The sequence below is a fragment of the Gymnoscopelus braueri genome (assembly GCF_963280865.1).
Source record: "Gymnoscopelus braueri genome assembly, chromosome: 9".
In the NCBI taxonomy this organism is placed as follows: Eukaryota; Metazoa; Chordata; class Actinopteri; order Myctophiformes; family Myctophidae; genus Gymnoscopelus; species Gymnoscopelus braueri.
The window spans coordinates 36,067,683-36,089,635 of NC_137610.1; the positions used below are offsets into that span (position 1 = coordinate 36,067,683).

Here is a 21,953-nt window from a genome sequence, read left to right on the forward strand (position 1 = left end):
CACAACAGAAGGGGCCCCAAAGGCATCAAAGGCAAATATATGGAGATGCACATAATTATATAGAGTCAAATGCGATCTATTTCTTTTAAATCTAAGTTTTGAATTCGCTTTGAAAAATTTGGAATATCTTTGAAACATTTTAACTCATGTTGCTGCCACAAAATATTTTTAGATGGGGTTCCGCCACCAAATATATACATGAATTTGGTGGCCCTTGACATGAAAAAGTTTGAGAACCACTGTATACAGTCCATAGAGTGTTTGTTTAGTGACTGGGCTCTCCCCGTCTCTCCAGCTCAAACGGATTCATCACCATTGTCATCCCATTGTCAACCTATTTCTCAGCTTAATTTTTTATAGTGGAAGGATGTGCACTTTACTTAATGCCAGCAGCAATCGTCCAGGCTGTCCGGTCAGAGCCAAAAATGAACTTTTCTTCAATGGAGCCATTTGAGACTATTTCCAATTCAGAATAGAAATGATTACTTCAGTAAGTATTCCCATAACCCTGAAATTATCTTCCCACTCTGGTATCACTGTGTCGACTCCTCGAGATTACTTTTAGCTTCATTGAAATAACCCCTGGTCTAGATGATCTCTTGGGACGCCACCATTGGCTATTACCGGTGAAATAATTTGTGTGCTTCTTTTAAGAAATTCCCTACAAGGAAATTCTTTGTAACAGTGTTCCAGTTCCAATTTTGTATGTGCACTTCTTTGTGTCATCACTTCCAATTTCACTTGTTTATCCTGTATCCTGTATGACTTCTCTCTCCTGATTGAATGACATCGGTATCCTGACCTAAAAATGAATTTTCTCTTTACTAACGAGTTGGAGAGAGACTGCTGTTACTGAACAAACACGCAACAGCAATGATTGCTATCAGAATATAGAGTAATTCAACACTTATCTTAACAAAACATATATATCTTTCTGTACCTGCATGATACCTTGTGTCTCATATCTTAGATCTCCAGCCTCTGTCCTGGTATCCTGTGAACCAAGTTGCCTGAGCCCTGTCTCAGCCTCTGTTTTCATGTTATTTTGGATTGTTGCCTGCTCCATGTGGAGTTTGATTGATTGATTGATTGATGTACTTTTATTTAGTAAGACATGAGAATCACAGTACATGGAAGTACACAATTCACAATACAAGGTCTACTAAACTGGAAGACTCAGTTAAGCATGCAGCTTGTTTAAGATGAGAACCCCATGCACACAAATCATGATGACATATATGAGACAGACAGATATACACACTACTATACAGAATGTCATACAATCAGCTTTCAGGTTACTGGTATGAAGAGAGAAAAAATATATATACAAAAGAAGAAAATGAAAGAGGGTAGGGGGGGTAGGTTAAGACTTAGATAGGGGCCATTTTCGAATTGCAGCCTCCTGAAGGTGTATCTTTAGGGCAGTTTTGAAAGTGAGTAGGGTTTTACACTCCTTTACTCCTTTTGGTAGGGCATTCCACATTTTTGATGAATAGCATGAGAACGAGTTCATTCCCTTAGTTGAGCCAAATCTGGGTTGAACATAATTTGTGGAGCTGCCTCTGGTGTTATGATCATGGACTTCATTAACATTTTGGAAGTATTTTGACAAATACAGGGGGATCCTAATGTTGTGGTGTATCTTGAAGACCAGGCCCATAGCAAGTTGCTGTACTCTGTCCTCAACCCTAAGCCATCCAATCCTAGCAAAATGAGCAGGGGTTAGATGGGTTTTGTGATTGAGGCCAAGAAGTAGCCTTACAAGTTTGTTTTTGTTGGACTGCTTCTCTTCCCTCACCCATCCAAAAGCCTTGGATGTTATTCATTAAATGTATTGAATTGCACCTGCTCTGCCTCCGGTTTGGTCCTTCCCCTGTGGTTCTGCTACCCTGATAGCATTCCCCCTTGACACACCGTGACAACAACATCATATAACTTCACCAACTCCACTCTCATCTTAGGCATCACAGAGTAAAACTGATGGAGAGAAATTATGCAGTCTGCTGGCTTAATTGGCTGAGTATAAATAACAACAAATGCACGTAGGCTACACACACACACGCACGCACGCACGCACACACACACACGCACACGCACATGCACACGCACACGCACACGCAGACACACAGACACACACACGTCACACACACACACACACACACACACACACACACACACACACACACACACACACACACACACACACACACACACACACACACACACACACACACACACACACACACACACACACACACACACACACACACACACACACACACACACACGCACACACACATACACACACACACACACACACACACACACACACATGCTCAAGCATATACTGTATATTCACTGACATGATCTCAGAGTACAGAGCAATATTATAAAGTATACAGTGTGCTATCTCTGCCATCATAGCACTCCCAGTTAAGTGCTAGTGTAAAGGGTTCTTTTCCACAGTGGATTAGAAGCATATGCAGGAAACCCCACCCTGCTAATGAGCAAATGCTCTCTTCCATTTAAAGATGAACAAAACACACAAACAGAAGACAATGCAGCCTACACAGCAGTGGAAGTGGGTGTCATCATGTCTATATTAAGCTGACATTTTGATCATTTAGGTGATGTTCTCACACAAAGCATCTTACAGTAAAGTGAAGGCAACGATAGAACAGAAGCTTAAATTCAAAGACATTCAACATTAGGTTATATAACCAGCGGAGCACACCGATCTGACTGCCTTATCAGTAGTTGTTAATACAAAGTGAAATCTCGAGGGAGAATGTACAATTGTGCCCACAACGGTCCATTTTTACACACTCAGAGTTAAATTAAAACATTTTATTTGTTATTCCTGTGACCCCATGTGACCTCATGTTCCTGTGACCCCACTCTTATTTTAGTTTACTCCACAACCTAAAACATATCAGTGTAAGGAAGAGCACATAGAGGTGGTCCCTTTTGGACAGGTTGAAACATAATGGTATGACAATCTGGCCTTTAGTTTCATTTCATATAACGGGTTCATTCCAGGCATATATAATATAGGCATATATAATTTAGCAAAGCTAGCTTAGGGAATTTCCTACACAGTTAAATGTGTGCAGCCGTAGCTTAGTGGGTAAAAGGCAAACCGGTGGCCTTCTGGTAATCAGAAGGTCACCGGTTTGCCTCCCACGCTGGCCCCGATCTATGTGTCGAAGTGTCCCTGAGCAAGAATCGATCGATCAATCACACTTTTACTGTCAAATCACAAAATACAAGTAAAAGTGAGGTGAAATTCTTATTAATGCAGGCTTTCACTGTTGCTGTTCAAGAAACAAAAACCTAATCCCACCTTACCTCTCCATCCCCATGCCAAAAATCTGCTCGAATCTGCCAGTTTTCGAAGAAACTGAACTGCACCTGTGACAACAACAGTACATACAGTACTGTAGAACAAGTTGTACTGCGACAACAAATGTCTGAAATCTTTGCAAAGTAGGCTACAGTTAATTTACAAAAGTTTCTCACAGGTTTTTAGCTAAGAAACTGAAAACGGAGAGAACTTACTGTACCTGAGAAACAAAGTTACCTAAGAAACTGAACTTACAGAATACAGACAAGTTGCTTGTCTGTATTCTTGCCAAATCAGGGTAAGCTGGGCTACTTGTTACTTATGTTGTCCCCCAGGCAAAATGAGATACGTAGAAATAAAATCTAAACATATACCCTTAATTGAAATCATGAGTATGCATCTATTTCAAAAGGCCATAAAAATATGATTTCTCAAAAATGTAAATAAATAAACATTAAAACGGTCATGTGGCTCATAGTATCATAGTTCATAGCTCATAATACTTATAATTACTAGTCACTCACAGACTTTTGTCCAGGATCACAGTGTATTATACCTCTCTTATTTGTAATACGTTATAATAATTGTATAATCAATGTTAAAATGCATTATAGTGTGATTATAAATCACTATAAAGAGCCGTTCCCACATTATAACTACAATTATACAGTGTTATGAGTAGATTATAATGCATAAAAAATAAGTTTATAATGCATAATAGACTTTTAAATGAGGGTCAAAAAATATAAATAAATAAATTCTGATTAATATTGGGGTAGGTTGAACTACTGGCTCAATAAAATGTTGCCCCATAGCCATCATTTTAGACAAAATCCAGCTTAATACTTAAGGCTAATCTTTAGCTAAATGATTCACATGGTTTTCTACATTGGCAAATCACCAACATGTATGATATATTCAGATTATGGAAAGCAGTTTGATATCAAGTTTAATTCCAAAAAGAGTAGTCATCATGATTATGAAGGAGGAATCACCCAAAGTTATTGGACTTTTGGACCAGAGTATAAAGATACGAGTGGGAGTGGGACGATACAGGAAGAAACAGAATGAACAGAACAACATAATTCTATTATTGTAAGATGTGATTCTGAGGAGCAGATGTCTTGGCATGGTCAGAGAAGGGATAGTAGTCAAATTGAATTCAAATTCCCCCTAATTACATTATCAATTTACTCAAGCCATACAACTGGCCCCTTCAATATGATGGATGTGCTCAGACAATAGAAATGGCATTATGGCTGGCCTGAGCTTTCTATCAAAGCCCATGATGAAGCAAGCATTCATATTTGTGTGTGTGGAATTAATTTCACCCATATACTGTAAACTGCATATGCAAATATTCTCTTTTTTATGGCTTTTAACTTTTATATGTAATGCGCTATGTACAGCACATGTAATGTAATATTGACTTGACTTTACAAAGGGATCATAGCAGGCGGCTGACAAAATCACAGATAGAATATTTGTCAACGTACTCAGACTCTGGCTGGTAGTACATCTTTCAGCAGTTCTTTTCAGGTAACATGCTGTCTCATGTGGCTGTGGCAACAGTCTCACTGAGAGACATAAATAGCTGCCCTTAAATACGCACTTGAAGGAGCTAGGCTGTCAACGAGCCACATCAATTACAACAAAACTGTGGCTTTCTGACACGTTGATCACACCTCACTGACATGGTGTGGCACATTTCAGAGTTTAAGGTCCATTCCAGTTAGTTGCAGGATTCTGACACATTTTATTTCAGGTAAAGGCTACAGTACCTTTCCTACTTTTTTTTTTCCCTTGAAGAGTTTTTATTTTAAAGAAACTGTAGGCAGTATGCCATCATTCAAACAGATCTGTTCCACAAAAAAAACGAAGGTGGAATGAGAGAGGCAGAGTGCATGAGACAAAGAGAGAAAGAGAAAGGTAAAGATGACTACAGTTCTTTTCCTTTATTTCTGTACGCTTACGTGTATCAGTAGAGCTCTGCGGGTTATGAACTACTGTAGAACCTTTGGCCCCACAGTTGCTATAGGCAACCAGTGACGACTTTCAAACACAGCAGGGAGCGAAGGGCTAACATGCAAGTCTTTCTTTATCACTCTCCACTGTGTCACTTTGCGTGAAGCTGCCTTCGCTTCACACAAAATATCTATACGTCTGCATACATAGTCTGTCTGTTTGCAGACACGGTCTGTCTGTTTACAGACACGGTCTATCCATATGCAGAGACAATTTATCCATCTGCAGTCTGTCCTTCTGCAGACACAGTATCCATCTGCACATTCTGCAGTCTGTCCTCTGTCCTTCTGTTGGCATACACAATCTGCCCGTCTGCAGACAGTCTGTCCATCTGCAAACACAGGCAATCTCTGAAAGCAGTGGAACAAAATGCCAGTGACGCTTTTGCGAGGACCCTATGGGTCAATTTTTATACAGCACTTAAACCACAACCATTATATTAAAGATGTCCTGTATGCTTTTGTTTTCTGTTCCGATGACCAGGCAAAACATTTACTATCAATGTGAAAATAGTGATGTGAAAAACTAAGATGTGACGAAGATGACACACACACACACACACACACACACACACACACACACACACACACACACACACACACACACACACACACACACACACACACACACACACACACACACACACACACACACACACACACACACACACACACACACACACACGCGCACACACACACACACACACACACACACACACACACACACACACACACACACACACACACACACACGACACACCCCTCAGAGAATCTTTAACAACCCACGACTGACAAATGATTTCGAAAAGGGCAAGAGTCCATGGTCACGGACATCTCAGTCCACTCCATCTCTATTGTAAATATTGATGAATTCTGTACTTTTCTCCCGATGGCAAGGCTGTCAAAGACATACCTTGTTTTGTTCACCACTCCCAACTCATGTCCGTACATTACTGATCAAATGCTTGCCTGTACTCCATTCCAGAGAGTCATATAGCCCAAGTTCACATACAGTATGTGTTTGAAAATCTGGAGAGTAAATTTAACTTGAAAAGTAGTATACAAAATGTACCCTTAAGGGCTCGAATCTCAGGATGTCAGTTCCCAACTGAAGTGAAGCGGTCATAAAGTGTTAATTAATTTAGTGTAAACAAATTGATCTTTACGACACAAAAGAGTTAAATCAACACTGCAGATTTTGCTGTGCGTTTATGACTGCTTCACTTTGGTTGGGAACTGACATGCAGGATCAGTAGAGGCCTTTATAAAACACACCTGGGTCTCTGTGGAAGGAGAACAGATCAGTGTGTGTTTTCCTACCAGGCAGCTGTGCTGGCAAAGCCACAATGGAATCCTCATGGATAAATGCTAATCCAAATTCACCCACGCTGGAAAGACTCCACAGACCTCCTGATGAGACAAACAAACAAGCAAACACACACACACACACACGCACGCACGCACGCACGCACGCACGCACGCACGCACGCACGCACGCACGCACGCACGCACGCACGCACGCACGCACGCACGCACGCACGCACGCACGCACGCACGCACGCACGCACGCACGCGCACACACACACACACACACACACACACACACACACACACACACACACACACACACACACACACACACATGCCTGTGCACCTGTGTGAATAAACACAAACACGCACGTGATGGACAGGACAGCAGCACACACACATATTCATGTACACACAAACAAAATGTATTTTGTTTTACAGTATACCATCTGTTACCCTTTTTGTAAATGAAGTAATGTCACATGGGGTCCTTTTCCAAAGCACATGAGGTCACCTCTCTACTTTTGCTTGTAATTTCACAGATCTCTGAGGCTTGCTACTGTATGCTTGTCTGCAGGCCTTTAAAGAACAGCCAGCTCATTATTCTCTAAGTATCATAACGTTTTCTAAACAGCCTCTGACAAACTTATGCTTAATCTCATTACTGTAGGCCTCTCTTTGGATAATTTTCTTTCAAAATTACATAGATGTTGCTCTTGTGACGATAGACATGTGATATTTAAAACAGCATTGGAAAGCAGTGGTGGGACCTGAAAGCTCACTTCAGCTAATTCTGAAGGACATATTTGCTTGCAATAGTGATGGCACTTTCGGATCTGGACAGTTGGCTCCATTATCCGTTAGCCAAATTTAATGTATAGTTTTTAGCACAGTTAATGACCTCAACTTCATTGGGGGGGGGGGGGGTAGCCTTTATTGGATAGGTGCAGTGGAGAAAGAGACAGGAAATACAGAGAAAGAGCAGTGACATGCAGAAAATGGTCTGGCCGGCCGGGAATCGAACCAGAGACTTGCTGTCCCATGTTGTTCACGCCATAACCACTTGGCTATCAGGACGCCCACACACTTCTTTTTTAAGATAGTTGTCATGGTTACCAGGCGTAAAAGGGTTCATCTCTCTGACCATTGACAGTCCTATGATCTCTTGTCTAGTATTCTGTCATTGAAAGGATACAGACACAATAGCAATTATTCTTTGATCTAATGCTGTTACTTCTTGACAACTGTTATTACAGTACATCAGCAGCTTAAGGCAGAAACTGAACCTGAACACTGCAAAGTGCTAAATCAGATCTATTCAATACAGACTTCCGGAGAAATGTGTTTTTCAACAACATTCTCACAGTTACAGAGGTTCAAAGGAAGGTTAAAAGTGTTAGATTCAGGAATCAACTTTATTGTCACATCACACGATTACAGCTGTTAGAGTGGGAGAAACCTTTTTGAGCGAGCTCTCAAAATTGCAGTTACAGGAAGAGTAGAGCAAAGGAACAATAGGAACAATGAAATATATCACAATGCTGAGACATCGTTGGAGGTTGATTTTTAAGGAAAATATAATTAGAAATGTATGCGTGTCAACAGCTGGAAATGTTTTGTTTGTCCTCCATTTCGTTAACTTCAGATCAGTAAAGTCCCTGAGGTGCAATTAAAATTTGTGCAGAGGCTTTTTAAGACTCAAAAGAAAACATTATGAGATTCTCTCTTGGTTTTCTGTTATTGGGGCAAACACAGCATGGTCTTGGTAAATGCACCACAAAAGGGTCTCTCAAAAGGCCAGGGATGTGTGCTCTCTTTGTCTCGTCCCCCGCCTCTCACACACACACACACGCACACACGCACACACACACACACACACACACACACACACACACACACACACACACACACACACACACACACACACACACACACACACACACACACACACACACACACACACACACACACACACACACACACACACACACACACACACACACACACACACACACTATTTACAGCACTAAATCTGCTTTTGAAGTTTTATTTTTACTAGTCTGATATCTCAATAATTTTCAGACATTATTCTCTCAATAGAAATCAAAGAAGTCTTCCAAGAGACTGAATCTATCCACAGAGATAATGTTAACTACATCGTGCTTTGAAAACATTGCCAGTTTTCATGTTAGACATTGACATTGATTATTCAATATTTACCTTTGGAAAATAAACAAAATAGAAGGATGGCAGTGAGACAGACATACAGATTGAACGACTGACTGTATTTGCTCATTTGCCAGGGCTTACCTTCCCGCCGAGGGCTGGCATTTATCTGTTGTTTTTCATTACTTCCATCATTAAAGGTCAAAGGCACCCACATGGGCCCTTTCAGGAAATATCTACCCACTGGTGTTGAACTGGGTCAGGGTGCTATTTAAATAAACTGTTTAACAAACAAATCGAACATATTAATTAGGTAGGGGAGGAAATCAGGCAGGGACTGACATTTCAGCACAATAACACCTGATAACACCTGTAGCTACTCAATTTCTAAGAGGTCCAAATCTGGGAGTTTGAGGTCACACAATCTCTTTGGCCAACCACCGGCTACTTGCCCTCCCAGATGCTTGCCCTGACCTAGAGAGATGGAAAGAGAGAGTGGTGACAATTCCTTTCACTCAAAACTCAAATTAGCAGCAAACTCGAGTTTCTAAGTGCAGTAGAATTACAGCAGAATAGTCTGTTTGTGTCTCTCCATCACTCTGCCCTGACCTAGTCTCGCGTAGCCAGACTAGTCCACAATCGAAGTTCTTTTCCAGGATTTATCTCCCTGTGAGATGGAGGTAAAACTGGGATGTGGGAACGAGGTTAAGTTTGACAACACCAACCAAACCTTGCCTACACATAACCACCTCTAACCTAGTCGTGCGTAGCCAGACAAACAGTTGCCAGAAGAATAGCTGGAGCTATGCTCCAGTTTTGTATATAGCTGGAGCTACGCTGTTGTTTTGTATTTTATTCTCTAATCGTTTCCACCCAGTTTTAATACCGAAAGACTGGCCAGTCTCTACTTGAGTGAGTTGAGATACTGACCTGAGTATATATAACCTAAACACAACCATTTTAATGTTCACTTATGGTTGTTCGCACAATTAATGCATAGTGGGTATGATACTGCCAGTGTGGGGCCATGCAGTTTTAATTATGACGTGTGTAAATGTGAGATATCAATGGTGTGAGTGAAGCCATGTATAGCCTAGAGGAGTGAAGAGTGAGGTGTTGGAGTGTTGAGAGGGGCAATACACAACAGAGTAACAAAACAAATAGAAAACATGCCTGCTTACTGCTGGAGAGCAAAACAGAGAGTGGGAAGGGAGCTTCTTTCTGACACACAAACACACAAACACACAAACAGGTAAAATTGCTCTGGAGTGCTGTCTTGCAATTACCTGCAAAAAAGACACAGAACAAGCAGGCCAAGATAACAGGTCTGCTCTACTTATGTCTTACTAGAGGTTCTCACTGTGCTGCCCTCACACTTACGTCGTACCGCTGATCGGAACAAAATGTCTGAGTCATATAGTGTCAGGGCCTTTGTCAGAGTACCCGTTGTACACATCCGTCTCTGTCCCTTTTATGCCCATATGGAGATCGCTGATGTCATTATTATATGCCCATACCCTGTATATTGGCATGCCAATATATGGCCATATTGGTTGGATCGGTGGTTCTGCAATCCCTCGAGTCCTTGCTGATGCACTCGCCGAGTTCAAGTCGGTCGGTCCCATTTATGCACATGACCATATATGGGCATAGCGGTCAGATCTGTGGCTCTGGACAACGGGATCTCCATATATGCCTATAGTATATATGGGCATATCAGGTTTGTTTATGGTTATGTCTGAGTCATAGTGGCATGCCTGCCGGCGTATCAGGTTTGTTTATGGTTATGTCTGAGTCAGAGTGTGGCCATGGTCCTGCCTACAGGATTATGTATATGAGCATCGAATACATGTAGGCCAATAGGATGGATGGTCTGATATTTGTACAAGCTAGAAAGAGGATAAAGCACAATTCAAGAGAGAGAGAGTTGAGATGAAATGGCCTATTGTCTTTACTAAAATGCTAAATGAATGAACTACACAGTAAAATCCTCAGTGTTAATGTATCCATTTGTTGTAACTATGAGAGTGTATGGGTAGCCTACAAATTAAACCAAATACACCCTTACGGGTCCATTATGTTTCATGTGTTCACTCAGAGTTTAGAGTAGGCCTACTCTGAGTCTGTAGGCGATATTTTAAAGCTCAAACATCTGTTTCTTTAGTTGACGTGCCTAGTTCAATAGAATTGGGACAGCGCTCGTCAGCGGAGTGGTGGATGGATGGCTGGGGAGCAGGCGGGGGGGGGGGTGGGGAGGGAGGAGAACACTGAACTTCCTGCGCTCAGAAATAATTGAGCGCGGTGAGCGCCAACTATTCATTGAAGACACCACTGTCCTTGTAGCCGAGAGGAGGAGCGCACTGAGGCTCAGTGATTCAGCACCGCGGAGCGATGGACAGCGCTCGGGAGTAAAAGAGGGAAGAAAGAGAAGAGAAAACAAAACAAAACAAAGATATTGATTTGGTTTAATAACCTTGTGGGGTACGTAAAACGTCGCAATTTTGGATTTGTGAAAACTTGTCGCAAATAAAATCTTCCAAGAGAAAGACTTGACGGTCCTACTCAACATTCCTCTGTTTCTTTTAGAAAATTCGGGTGAACTGCGCCTCCTTATCAGTGCCACCGATGTCAGGGGATTGGAGCGCAGGGGCTGTTTGATTCTTCTGCCCGTATACTGTGCCTTTCTGTGCGTTATGATAGAGGGTGTGTGAGCCTGTGAAACACGGTGCGTGAAAGAGAGGGATCAGCCGGCGTGCCCGACCAGTCAGAAGGATGCTGGAGGGCAATGCCTGCAGAAAGAGAGGATGAGATTTGTCGAAAGGCACTAGAACTGCTCTCCGACCTGTGCTCCAAGGGAGAGGTGCAGAGCGACAACTGTCTGGATTTCATCTATTACTTCAGAGACCTGGCAAGACCACGTTACACAGACTCAGGTGAGCCTGTGCTTCTTCTTGTACAGTATACCCTGTACAAGTATACAATCTCAACATTGTTTTGTTAACACTTTTGGTTAGATAATCTAATTCTACGTACTGTAGGCCATTAGCCTATATTGTATTGTAAATATCCTCAATAGGGTAGCCTTTGACATTTAGACCCCCCCCCCTCTCTCTTTTTTAATTATAATAATATAAGTTATCCAAGCTACAATAGGCTGCTACTTTAGTGATAACATATAGGATCTTTCCTACCAGCATAATTAAAGGTAGGGTAAGTGATTTTCTTTGGTTAAAATAAGTGTTAAATAGCTCTATATTCTGATAGTACTCATTGCTATAGAGTGTTTGTTCAGTAAAAGGAGTCTCCTTGTCTCTCCAGCTCTTTATAAAACTGAAAATGCATTTTCGTTTCAGTTTCAGTTTCATTTCCAATTTTATCCAATCAGGACAGAGAACTCAATCAGGATATAGATTAAACAAGTGAAATTGGAAGTGATGACACTAAGAAATGAGCAAGCAAAATTGGAACTGGAACACTATAAAAATGAAGCTTAAAAATTGGTACTTTCTCCTGATTGGCTGAGATTTTGACACCTACGGAAAATGTATTTTCTGTTTATTAAAGAGCTGGAGAGACGGGGAGACTCCTGTTACTGAACAAACACTCTATAGCAATGATTACTATCAGAATATAGTGCTTTAACCTTTTAACAAAATACTTTTTGTTTTAACCCAAAAATATCACTTACCCTACCTTTAAGTGCATATCAAGTGCATGAAGTGTTGTTCACTGTCCCCCTCTGAGGTAACGTTACAAACACTTGTTGCTTACACTGGGCTTACAGTAACAGAGACCACAAGCTATTTCAGATCTCAGTGTGTACTATTTTGCAGCAGCCTACACCTTGGATCTAAAACCAAGCAATAATAAGCTGTATGTTCAAGCCCCTCTTTTGATGCCAGAAAAGCCAACAGCCCCACCCAACATCCTCCATTATACACCCAACACTTTGAAGATGATCATGAAAAGAGCAAGTTGGATATATTTATTTTGAGTTGTTTAATTTGTTTTTTTGCCATTGGATTTGACTTTATGGACTTTACTGGACTTTAATATAGTAAGTTGCAAGGGCAATTTTACATAAAACTCTCTCGATCGGAATAATGCTGCTTTTTGAATAGAGAAATGTGTTCCCATGTGAGAAGATTTTGCTCGTTCGATTGTTCCAAATGTTATTTTTGCCAATACCTCACAAACTGTGACTGACGTAATCTCTCATGTGTCTTATCAGTGACAGAGAGAGAAAGAGAGAGAGAAGGGGGTCTATGTATGTGTATCTATGCATGTTAATGCATGGATATACATTAACATAACGTGTGTGTGTGTGTGTGTGTGTGTGTGTGTGTGTGTGTGTGTGTGTGTGTGTGTGTGTGTGTGTGTGTGTGTGTGTGTGTGTGTGTGTGTGTGTGTGTGTGTGTGTGTGTGTGTGTGTGTGTGTGCACAGGCACGCAGGCATGCACATGTATGCACATGTACTGTATGCAGTTGTTGATGTTGTCAGACTGTCCCATTTGTGACCGTACAAATACAAATTTACAGTGCTCTACATGTCTGTGAATGTTTGTGAGTCTGTGTTTGCACGTATGTTTGTTTTGGATAATAGCAACTGGGGCCTGGCTGATCCGTTCAAACATGTTACATATACAATACATTATGTATGATAAAGAGGAAGTTCAAGCTACCAGATTGGCTCCCATGAGGAGCCTTGACCCATTTCCTGTTGTATTAGACTGCTGCTCTATATACTGTAGCCCTCACAGTTCTATATCCACAACAAACAGTCATCCCCACAGAGCAGAGGAGAGGAGCAGGGGAAGCTCTGGCAGTGACACTGTACACTGCAAAATGTTAATTTAACTTTGAGAGGGTAGAAATGAACCCTCGAGGGTCCCTCTAAGGGTCCGTTTTTATGGCGTGGCTCTGTAAGAAACGAGCCGGTGAAGTCAATGGCAGTCGGATCAGACTGAGACCGTGCCCAACTATGGAGTCGTACTTATAGACCAGTGGTTCTCAAAGTGGGGTCCGGGGACCCCCAGGGGTCCTTGAGGGGGTTCCCAGCTAATTGATTGATAGATACATCCTGGCATCACTTACAGGATACCAGGGTGTATCACTCTGTAACTCTGAGAGATATGGGGGTCTGTGGCCTAATGCATACCAAACTGGGGGCCGCTGGTATAAAGAAGTCACAGATGACTGACGTCATAGACTGTACACATGAAGTCCCAGATCCACATGGAAGCCACGCTGTTATTAGCCCCCTTCTTGTTGCACTCAGAGTTACATTGACATTCAATATTTTTTTGTATGTTCTGTGAGTTTCTACAGGCCCACACAGCACCCTGTAGGAAAACGATGCTGCATTTTCCCAAAAGGAAATGGAAACGTATATAGTGTACTGGCTGTTTGGACAGTATTTAGTGTAGGAGCGTGAGAGGGCACTATTTGGGCTATGGATTGAGGTTGGAACATAAGGATTTTGAGGTTGGTTTGCAGGTTTGATGCATGATCTCATAGCAATTTCTTTTAGAGAACCTTATAATTCTGACCAGTGATATTATGTTATAAGCTGTGAAAATGTCCTATAAGCCTTGGCAGGCCTAGAATAACCACCTTTGACCAGTAATCTCTGGTTCTAACATGTCTGACAGGCTGCAGCAACATGCTTTGCTCACAGTACACATACTGTATTTCATCTACTGAGAGTAACAACATGTCCAGGGATTTAAGCAGAAGTTTATTGTTGTGACTGTGAACACTGCGGAGTTTGCTGTGTACGAGTGTAGTGACTAAATTGTGCCCAATTTCTGAATCTGAAAGTAATAATTACTAATGGCTCAATTCTTTACATAATCAAATCTAAATATCAAAGGGTGATTTAGACGCAATGCCCAATGTGGAAACAGCAAAAAGCACTTCCATCCCTTGGTTTCAGAGTCCTTGGATTGATTAAAAGTTGATGAGAAATGGCTAGGTGTCATTCAATTATGCCGGTATTGTCGTTGCCAGGCAACATGGACATTATTGGATATTTGGTTTGGAATATTTCAGCCACCGGCGATTTTATGAAAGAACTCATGTCTTGTCTTTTGTCTTCACTCCTTCCTCCTGAGTGTTAATTTAACTCTGAGAGTGCACAAATGGAAGCATATGGACCCTTTACTCATTTGTAACTCAGAGAGCACCAAATAGATGCCTATGAGTCCAATTTGGTTCAATATGTACACACTCAGAGTTAATTGATATTTATTTGTTAAAATAAGTGTTAAATAGCTCCATATTCTGATAATACTCATTGATATAGAATGTTTGTTTAGTAACAGGAGTCTCCCTGTCTCTCCAGCTCTTTAGTATGCATAACATGCATTTTTTCAGGTAGGAATACCAATTTTATCCAATCAGGAGAGAGAACCGGCACAGGATACAGATTAAATAAGTGAAGTTGGAAGTGATTACACAAAGAAACTAGAAAATGTGCTCCTCGGAGCACAAGTCTCCGCCAGCAGACCCGTGCTATTTTAATAGCACGGGTCGTCTTGGTAGAACGGGTCGTCTTGGTAGAATGCGCGTGGTTTTTGGTGTTCTGCAGGGGCGACTGAATATGTAGTGTCTGCATCTAAAAAGAAATCTTCTTGAAGCAATGTGTCATATGGGAGTCCTCGTAATTGACTGGTTTGTTCAAATGCTTGTCTGTCTTCTTCATCTTCATTGTCTTGAACAGTTTCAGCAGTTGATTGGTGTGTTTGATCTATGTCAGTTTTCTCTAGTGCTACATAATGTATTTGATCAAGGTGGCCAATTGTTACAGTATTAAGACTTCGACCTTGTTGTGGGATCAATTCAATATAGTCCTCTTCTGTGTTACTGTTGTAGATGAGTATGCTTTCTTAGCTTTGGCCTTCTGCGCCTTTGCCTGACCAATGTTAGGTGTTCTCAGAGGGACACACACACGCACGGACGGGTGATTTGTACTGGAAGGTACTGTTCCAATCAAGACTGATTGATCCTGTCATAAATGGCCTTTTGAAGTGACACACCTATTTATAGGATTTTATTTCGTCATGCGTCCCTCTAGCCAATCAAAGGCATTGGTGTCAACATATTGACACGTGTCACGTGGAGCTTGACCAATGTTAGCTTGGCTAGGGGCCATGCTAACACACGGCGGGACGAAGCGAAAACATACTCTCCACCTCCGGCGGAGACAATTAGCAGGCACAATTAGAACTGATAAAGCTGATAAATGGGTTCTCTTTCCTGATGCGCTAATGATTGGCAACCCACCTGAAAATAGATTTTCTGTTTATTGATACTGAACAAACACTCTTAGAAATGATTACTATCAGAATATAGTGCTTGAACCTTTTAACAAAAAACGTTTTGTTTTAACCAAAACATATGTCACTTGCACCTTTAAGTTAACACCCAGGATTTTAGTGTGTATCTCTTTGCCTTCTATATCTAACACGTTGCACTAGAGAGCATTCTGAGCTTGTAGATTGTCTATTGTTGGTGCACGACACGATGCGCAACCAAGTACAAATCAGTCATAAGCCTTCACTCGCATATCCACCCCCCACCCCCCCATCACTGTATACATCACTGTATTCACACATTCTCCTCTCTTCCATCTGTCAGAATGGCAGATACTGTATTCATAAGCAGGCCCCGAGGCATTACATCACATATACCGCATCCTCTCTTCCTTCAAAGCACTTGATAGAAGGGGTTTTCAGGGCACATTGTCCCTGCACATTTGGGGCCATTTATACCCTCACTCATGGAGCTCCAGTACGTGCAGCACTGAGGATTTGACTGTGTGCTGCTGGCCCTTAGCTCCACATCCGCCTGGCCCCTCACCTCCCGTTATTGTCCCGTATTGACCCACTGCTGACATGGCTGTTGTTGCTTTATTGAGCTGTACACAACACCCGCCTCCCTGGAGGAAAGAGGACATACAGCAGTTTAATGAGAAGGCCCTGGCCTGCCTTGGGGGCCTCTTCCCTGTCTGTTTCAAGCAGGCATTATACTACGCCCTGCAAAGGAGAATAAATTGTCCATAAGGATCGCCATCTTCCGCCTAATTTTCTCTTCATGATAATGCGGCCAGACAATAACCCGCAGACATATACCTCATGCATCCAAAATATTGGTTGGTAGAAGGACTTGTTAACCACTTTCAACCTGGCATCCCTATTGTGGGCATTATAGGCAAAAATAGTGAAAATAGCAGATCTACCAATGTAGTTTATTTAAAGATTCAAGATCTTTAAATTAGTGAAAATAGCAGATCTACAAGCTCAGGACGCGTTGCAGCTTGTTTTATTTTTGCTTGTTTTTATTAGTTTTTTTATTTTAATTATATTCTTGTTACTATGATTTATAATATTGCTTTGTTTTAACTGCCTGTAACTTGATTTTTTTTTTTTTTTTACCTTACCCCACCTCTCCCTCTAGAGGCCTTGCCTTTTTTACCAGGCATTGAAAATAAGAATTTGTTCTGGTTTACAATGTTGTTCTGTCTTTATAAAGGTTAAATTAAGATTTTTTAAAAAAAAGCAATGCAGCGTATCGTTGTCGATCACCTATTTTTGCAATGCAACATCATTGCACGACAACGTATAAAATAGGGCTTAAATGGTTAGGGAAGTGAAAATTCTACAGGTTGATTAGTAGGGTTTTTAAATTATCATGATCTAGTATCATTGGTATTTTAAACTGCACTATCTGTGATTTGACTCTACCCTCTATTCTTGGTGTATGATGGCTGATGGGTGCAGCATGCCAGAAATGAGCAATCCCCTGGGAGATTTTTTAGTTTTTGGTCAGCACCAGAAATACATTTGTTTCAGTGTGTAAACAATAACAGCAATTGTGAACAATGAACAAGGCCAAATGAGCACATCCCTGACCCCTAGAGTCAGCTGTGATAGCATTTCGTATAATTCTAATAATGTATAGGGATTCTAATGAGGAGTGGAGGAAGGGGTGGGGTGTGTATGTATACGAATGTGTGCTCAGTGTGTTGTTAGTCAAACTGGATCACCAAATTGTGATTCCTCATTGAGGAATCACAATTTGGTGATCCAGTTTCAACATGGCCAATAGCCTTTATAGGCGAAATCTAGTTTTATATTTATATCGTTGCTGTCGGGCAGAAACTCTTTATCTTCATCTATTTTATGTTTTCTCATAAATGAATGCCCTATTTTATACTGTGCTGTATGACAGTGTCACACACGCATTGTGAACTTGCAGATTTTCGCTCTTTTTTGGGAAGCCAGGTTGAAATTTGTACACTATATCTGCACGTTGTGAGTTTGTAGGTCAGCTATCTTCGACGAGCGACACCATATGAATCGGCTTCATACAGGTGCATGGTTTGCCCTGTTTTGGTCATTAATCAGAGCATCAGATGGAATGGTCACTGGTCAGGCACAAATTTGTGCGTGCGTGCACGTGTGTGTGTGTGTGTGTGTGTGTGTGTGTGTGTGTGTGTGTGTGTGTGTGTGTGTGTGTGTGTGTGTGTGTGTGTGTGTGTGTGTCTGTTCAACCAAGAAGTAAAGCTTATCTCCAGTGAGAATGAGAGATATTCATAGCCTTTTCCTACCATCACGGGTGCAGTGGACCAATGGTCTAGCCTGCATGCACATGCATAGACGCACGCACGCGTGCACACACACACACGCACACGCTTTAATCTCGTAGCCTATATGTGTTTAATGGGTATGCCCCTGGGTTAAAGGCGACTTCCAATCTCAGTCTTTTTCACTGCCTCTTAAAGAACCACACATAAGAGTAGGTGACCTCATACACAAAAGACCTACCTGAGGTAATGGAACGGCTCCCCTTGCACTCACAACATGTGTACTAATAAATCCAATGCTTCATCTATACTTGGATGCACGCTGTTGTCACACACAGAAGATAGCCGATCTACAAATTCACAACACAAAGTATAAATAGGGCTTAAAGGGAACATTTTGCTTAAAACAGACTCAATCCTATATAACTGTATTAACCTTAAAATGTCAAGCTTGATAGAAACCATATCAAACGTCAGTCTATTTTGAAGCATGTCCACAAGACCAGTGGTTACCTAACTTTTCAGTTCGAGACCCAAAAGACACATTTTATTTGTCTCTGTGGGACCAAACGCGTTGCATCGCTATTGCAGTGCTATTTTCACTTCTTCTTTTAACACATTGGGTGCCAGAGGTTTATTAAAATATTATACGTTGAGTGCCTGCATTTCTTCCATCCACTTGCGTTATACGTTTCGTGCTGTAGAAGCCCCGACGCGGAAGTGCATGTAAACAAAGCGTGCGTGCGAGACGGCGGAGGGTCCCGACTAACGCCTGGAACAATAATATTTCTAACGCGATCCTCCATTGCAGCGTGATCGCCGATCGAAAACGGCTCGTTTCCACCACGTTAAAAAGAAATGGAGATATTAAGCTTTTAGTCAAGGAGATAACATTGAAAACGCCGACCGGAAGGATTTTTGACATGGAGCCAGATCCAGCCTCTTCTTCTCAGAAACTCCTTGGGTGATGTCAAAGTTTCGTTTTAGCGCCCCACGTGGCCCACATGTATAAAAATAGAATTGGGTCAAAAACGGTCCGGACCGTTTTCGGCACTTCTCGTTTGGATCCTCAAAAACGGTCCGGACCGTTTTTGGCATTCAATGTGTTAAGTTCATGAATGTCTTTCTTTCTTTCTTTTTATTTATTTATTGATCATTTATATTTTTGAAAATCTTTTAAAATAATTTAAAAAAAAAAAAGTAGGAAATGAAATAAAGGGTTATTTACTCGCTACACAGCAAAAATGGGTCCCAACCCACTGTTTCGGAAACTAGACAATTTATTTCAACTTTGAACAACACGTAGAGATTACAACGGCATTCAATGTTTTCAACGATATGTGATATTTTGACCTTTCTGCTGTAAGGTCTTGTATTTCTGTCAAACATCAGGAAGTGACATGCATGACTCCAGATTATTCAATATTGTTGCCGCCAGACTAAATGCATATTGCATGATAATACACCTATAACCAGAATGTACCATTCAATTCAAATTTTAACTCTTAGGATTATATTGACTCATGATTTTGAAGTGTATCCACAACTGTGAGCTGTCAGTTGACTGAAGAAAGATAAAGGACAGTTTTAACTGACAGAGTGTACATTTGTACGCTCAGTTAAATTAACACTTAATTAACACTAAGGTTTTTCTCAGTCCATGGCACCCAACGTGCAGATTGTTGCTTCCTTAGTTGTTTTGGGTTTTTTTGCCACCTATTTCATTATTCTATCTTTGCAGCTGCCTTATGTTTTATTTAGCATTTTTTGTCCTGTTTCCTACGTGTTTGATTTGAATTGACCTCAAATCTTCCAGCTACGAGCATCTGGCAGCTGATATGGTGACATTGATGCCTGAATGCGAAATGAATGCATCTAATTCTGCAACAGAGCAAGAGAGACAGACAGACAGACAGACAGACAGACAGACAGACAGACAGACAGACAGACAGACAGACAGACAGACAGACAGACAGACAGACAGACAGACACACACACACACACACACACACACACACACACACACACACGAGAGAGAAAAACAGGACAACAAATAATTCAGCAATCAGCCAACATGTCGCTGTCGGGCAGAAACCTTGTATCTCCATATGTCATCTTATGATTTTCATACCACACAATACACAATACCACAATGTATTTCTAAATTGTGGTATTGCTACTTTTACTTAAGTAAAACAAAATCTGGGTACTTCTTCCACCACTGATGGTAGTCTATGTGCACATGTGTGTGCGCATGTGTATTGTGAAAGAGGATAGCATTCACACCGTTTACTGATCTCCTGTTCCTAGTTCAGGACTTACATCCTCATACATCATGTGGATACAAACACGCACACGCACACGCACGCACACGCACACGCACACGCACACACACACACACACACACACACACACACACACACACACACACACACACACACACACACACACACACACACACACACACAGCACTGGCATGAATAAGTCATCATAGATGCTTGGGAAATCTCGCAGGGCCTGACAGGAGACAACTATTTGATGAAAGCTGATGAATGTACGCGTGTGCAGTGTACACAGAAGAATACTACATGGCAATCAACCTTATTATAGAAGATGAAGTTGTGCACATAATGGAGAGGAAGGTAAAGACAAGAAAACCACAGGGGCAGCTTAAATAGCACCGGAAGTCATCTTTCCTCATTCTCCTAAACCCATCCTCTTAGGTTCAATACCAATCAGCCTCTTTCCAGAATAGCTTGATGATCAGGGAGCCCTGGGGACCATGCTTTCTTTTACACGCTGCCCCATCAAAGGGAGATTTAGACCAAATCAATAAAAGGAGGCCATCTGTTTGTCTGTTTTATTTAGGCTTTTGAAGCCTGATTCACTTCAGAGATATGAAAAAAACCTCTGTCAAGACTTCCATCAGGAAAGAACATTTACATAGTTGGAAAGAAAAACAAAACATAACACAGTCCCTAAGGTTTTATCTTTGACGAGCCTGTCAGTTGGATTACTTTCTCTGTCTTTCCTGGTGATGCAAGCCAGGTATACTGTAGCTTCACAATTTGTCATTTGGTGATTGCAGTTACATTCTTCATTCTAGTCTGTGTTTGAAAATGTGTTTCTTTGTTCTTGTGTGAATTTGTTTGACATTCAATTGGAAAGAGATGCTCTGAAATTCCATTCTCACATTTTTGTTTATTTATAGTATTTTCCAAAGGTTTCCAAAGCTGTTTGCAAACATTCAACACATGTCATGTCAGTGTGGAATTAAAATTGGATCCTTGAGACAATTATTTCAATTATATTTAAAACTGTACCTTCAGAATCTGCTCTCAAAGGCTTAATCAGCATAACTGATCAACAATGAATTATTCATGTTCAGGAAGCGTACACTGCTTCTTGACTGTGTTAAAGGTCTCAGTTTGAAAGCCTGTAGACAGATGTGTCTCCCTGAGAAAAACAGGAACAATTACGAGGGAGACAGACATCTGGCTTCTCATTCAAAGTCCTCCCATGCTAT

At 41.3% G+C, this 21,953-nt stretch overlaps 1 protein-coding gene across 1 annotated transcript in view; it reads left to right on the forward strand.

The window, feature by feature from the left end:
* Positions 1-11,185: 11,185 nt before the first annotated feature.
* Positions 11,186-21,953, forward strand: part of syt9b (synaptotagmin IXb) — a gene marked incomplete at its 3' end in the record, with an annotated part of 31,951 nt that continues 21,183 nt past the window's right edge. Inside the window, exons 1-2 of the mRNA XM_080438735.1 lie at positions 11,186-11,322; positions 11,428-11,774. Coding sequence (XP_080294861.1) covers positions 11,627-11,774 — 148 coding nt within the window. The 5' untranslated portion in view covers positions 11,186-11,322; positions 11,428-11,626. The remainder of the gene's footprint in view (positions 11,323-11,427; positions 11,775-21,953) is intronic.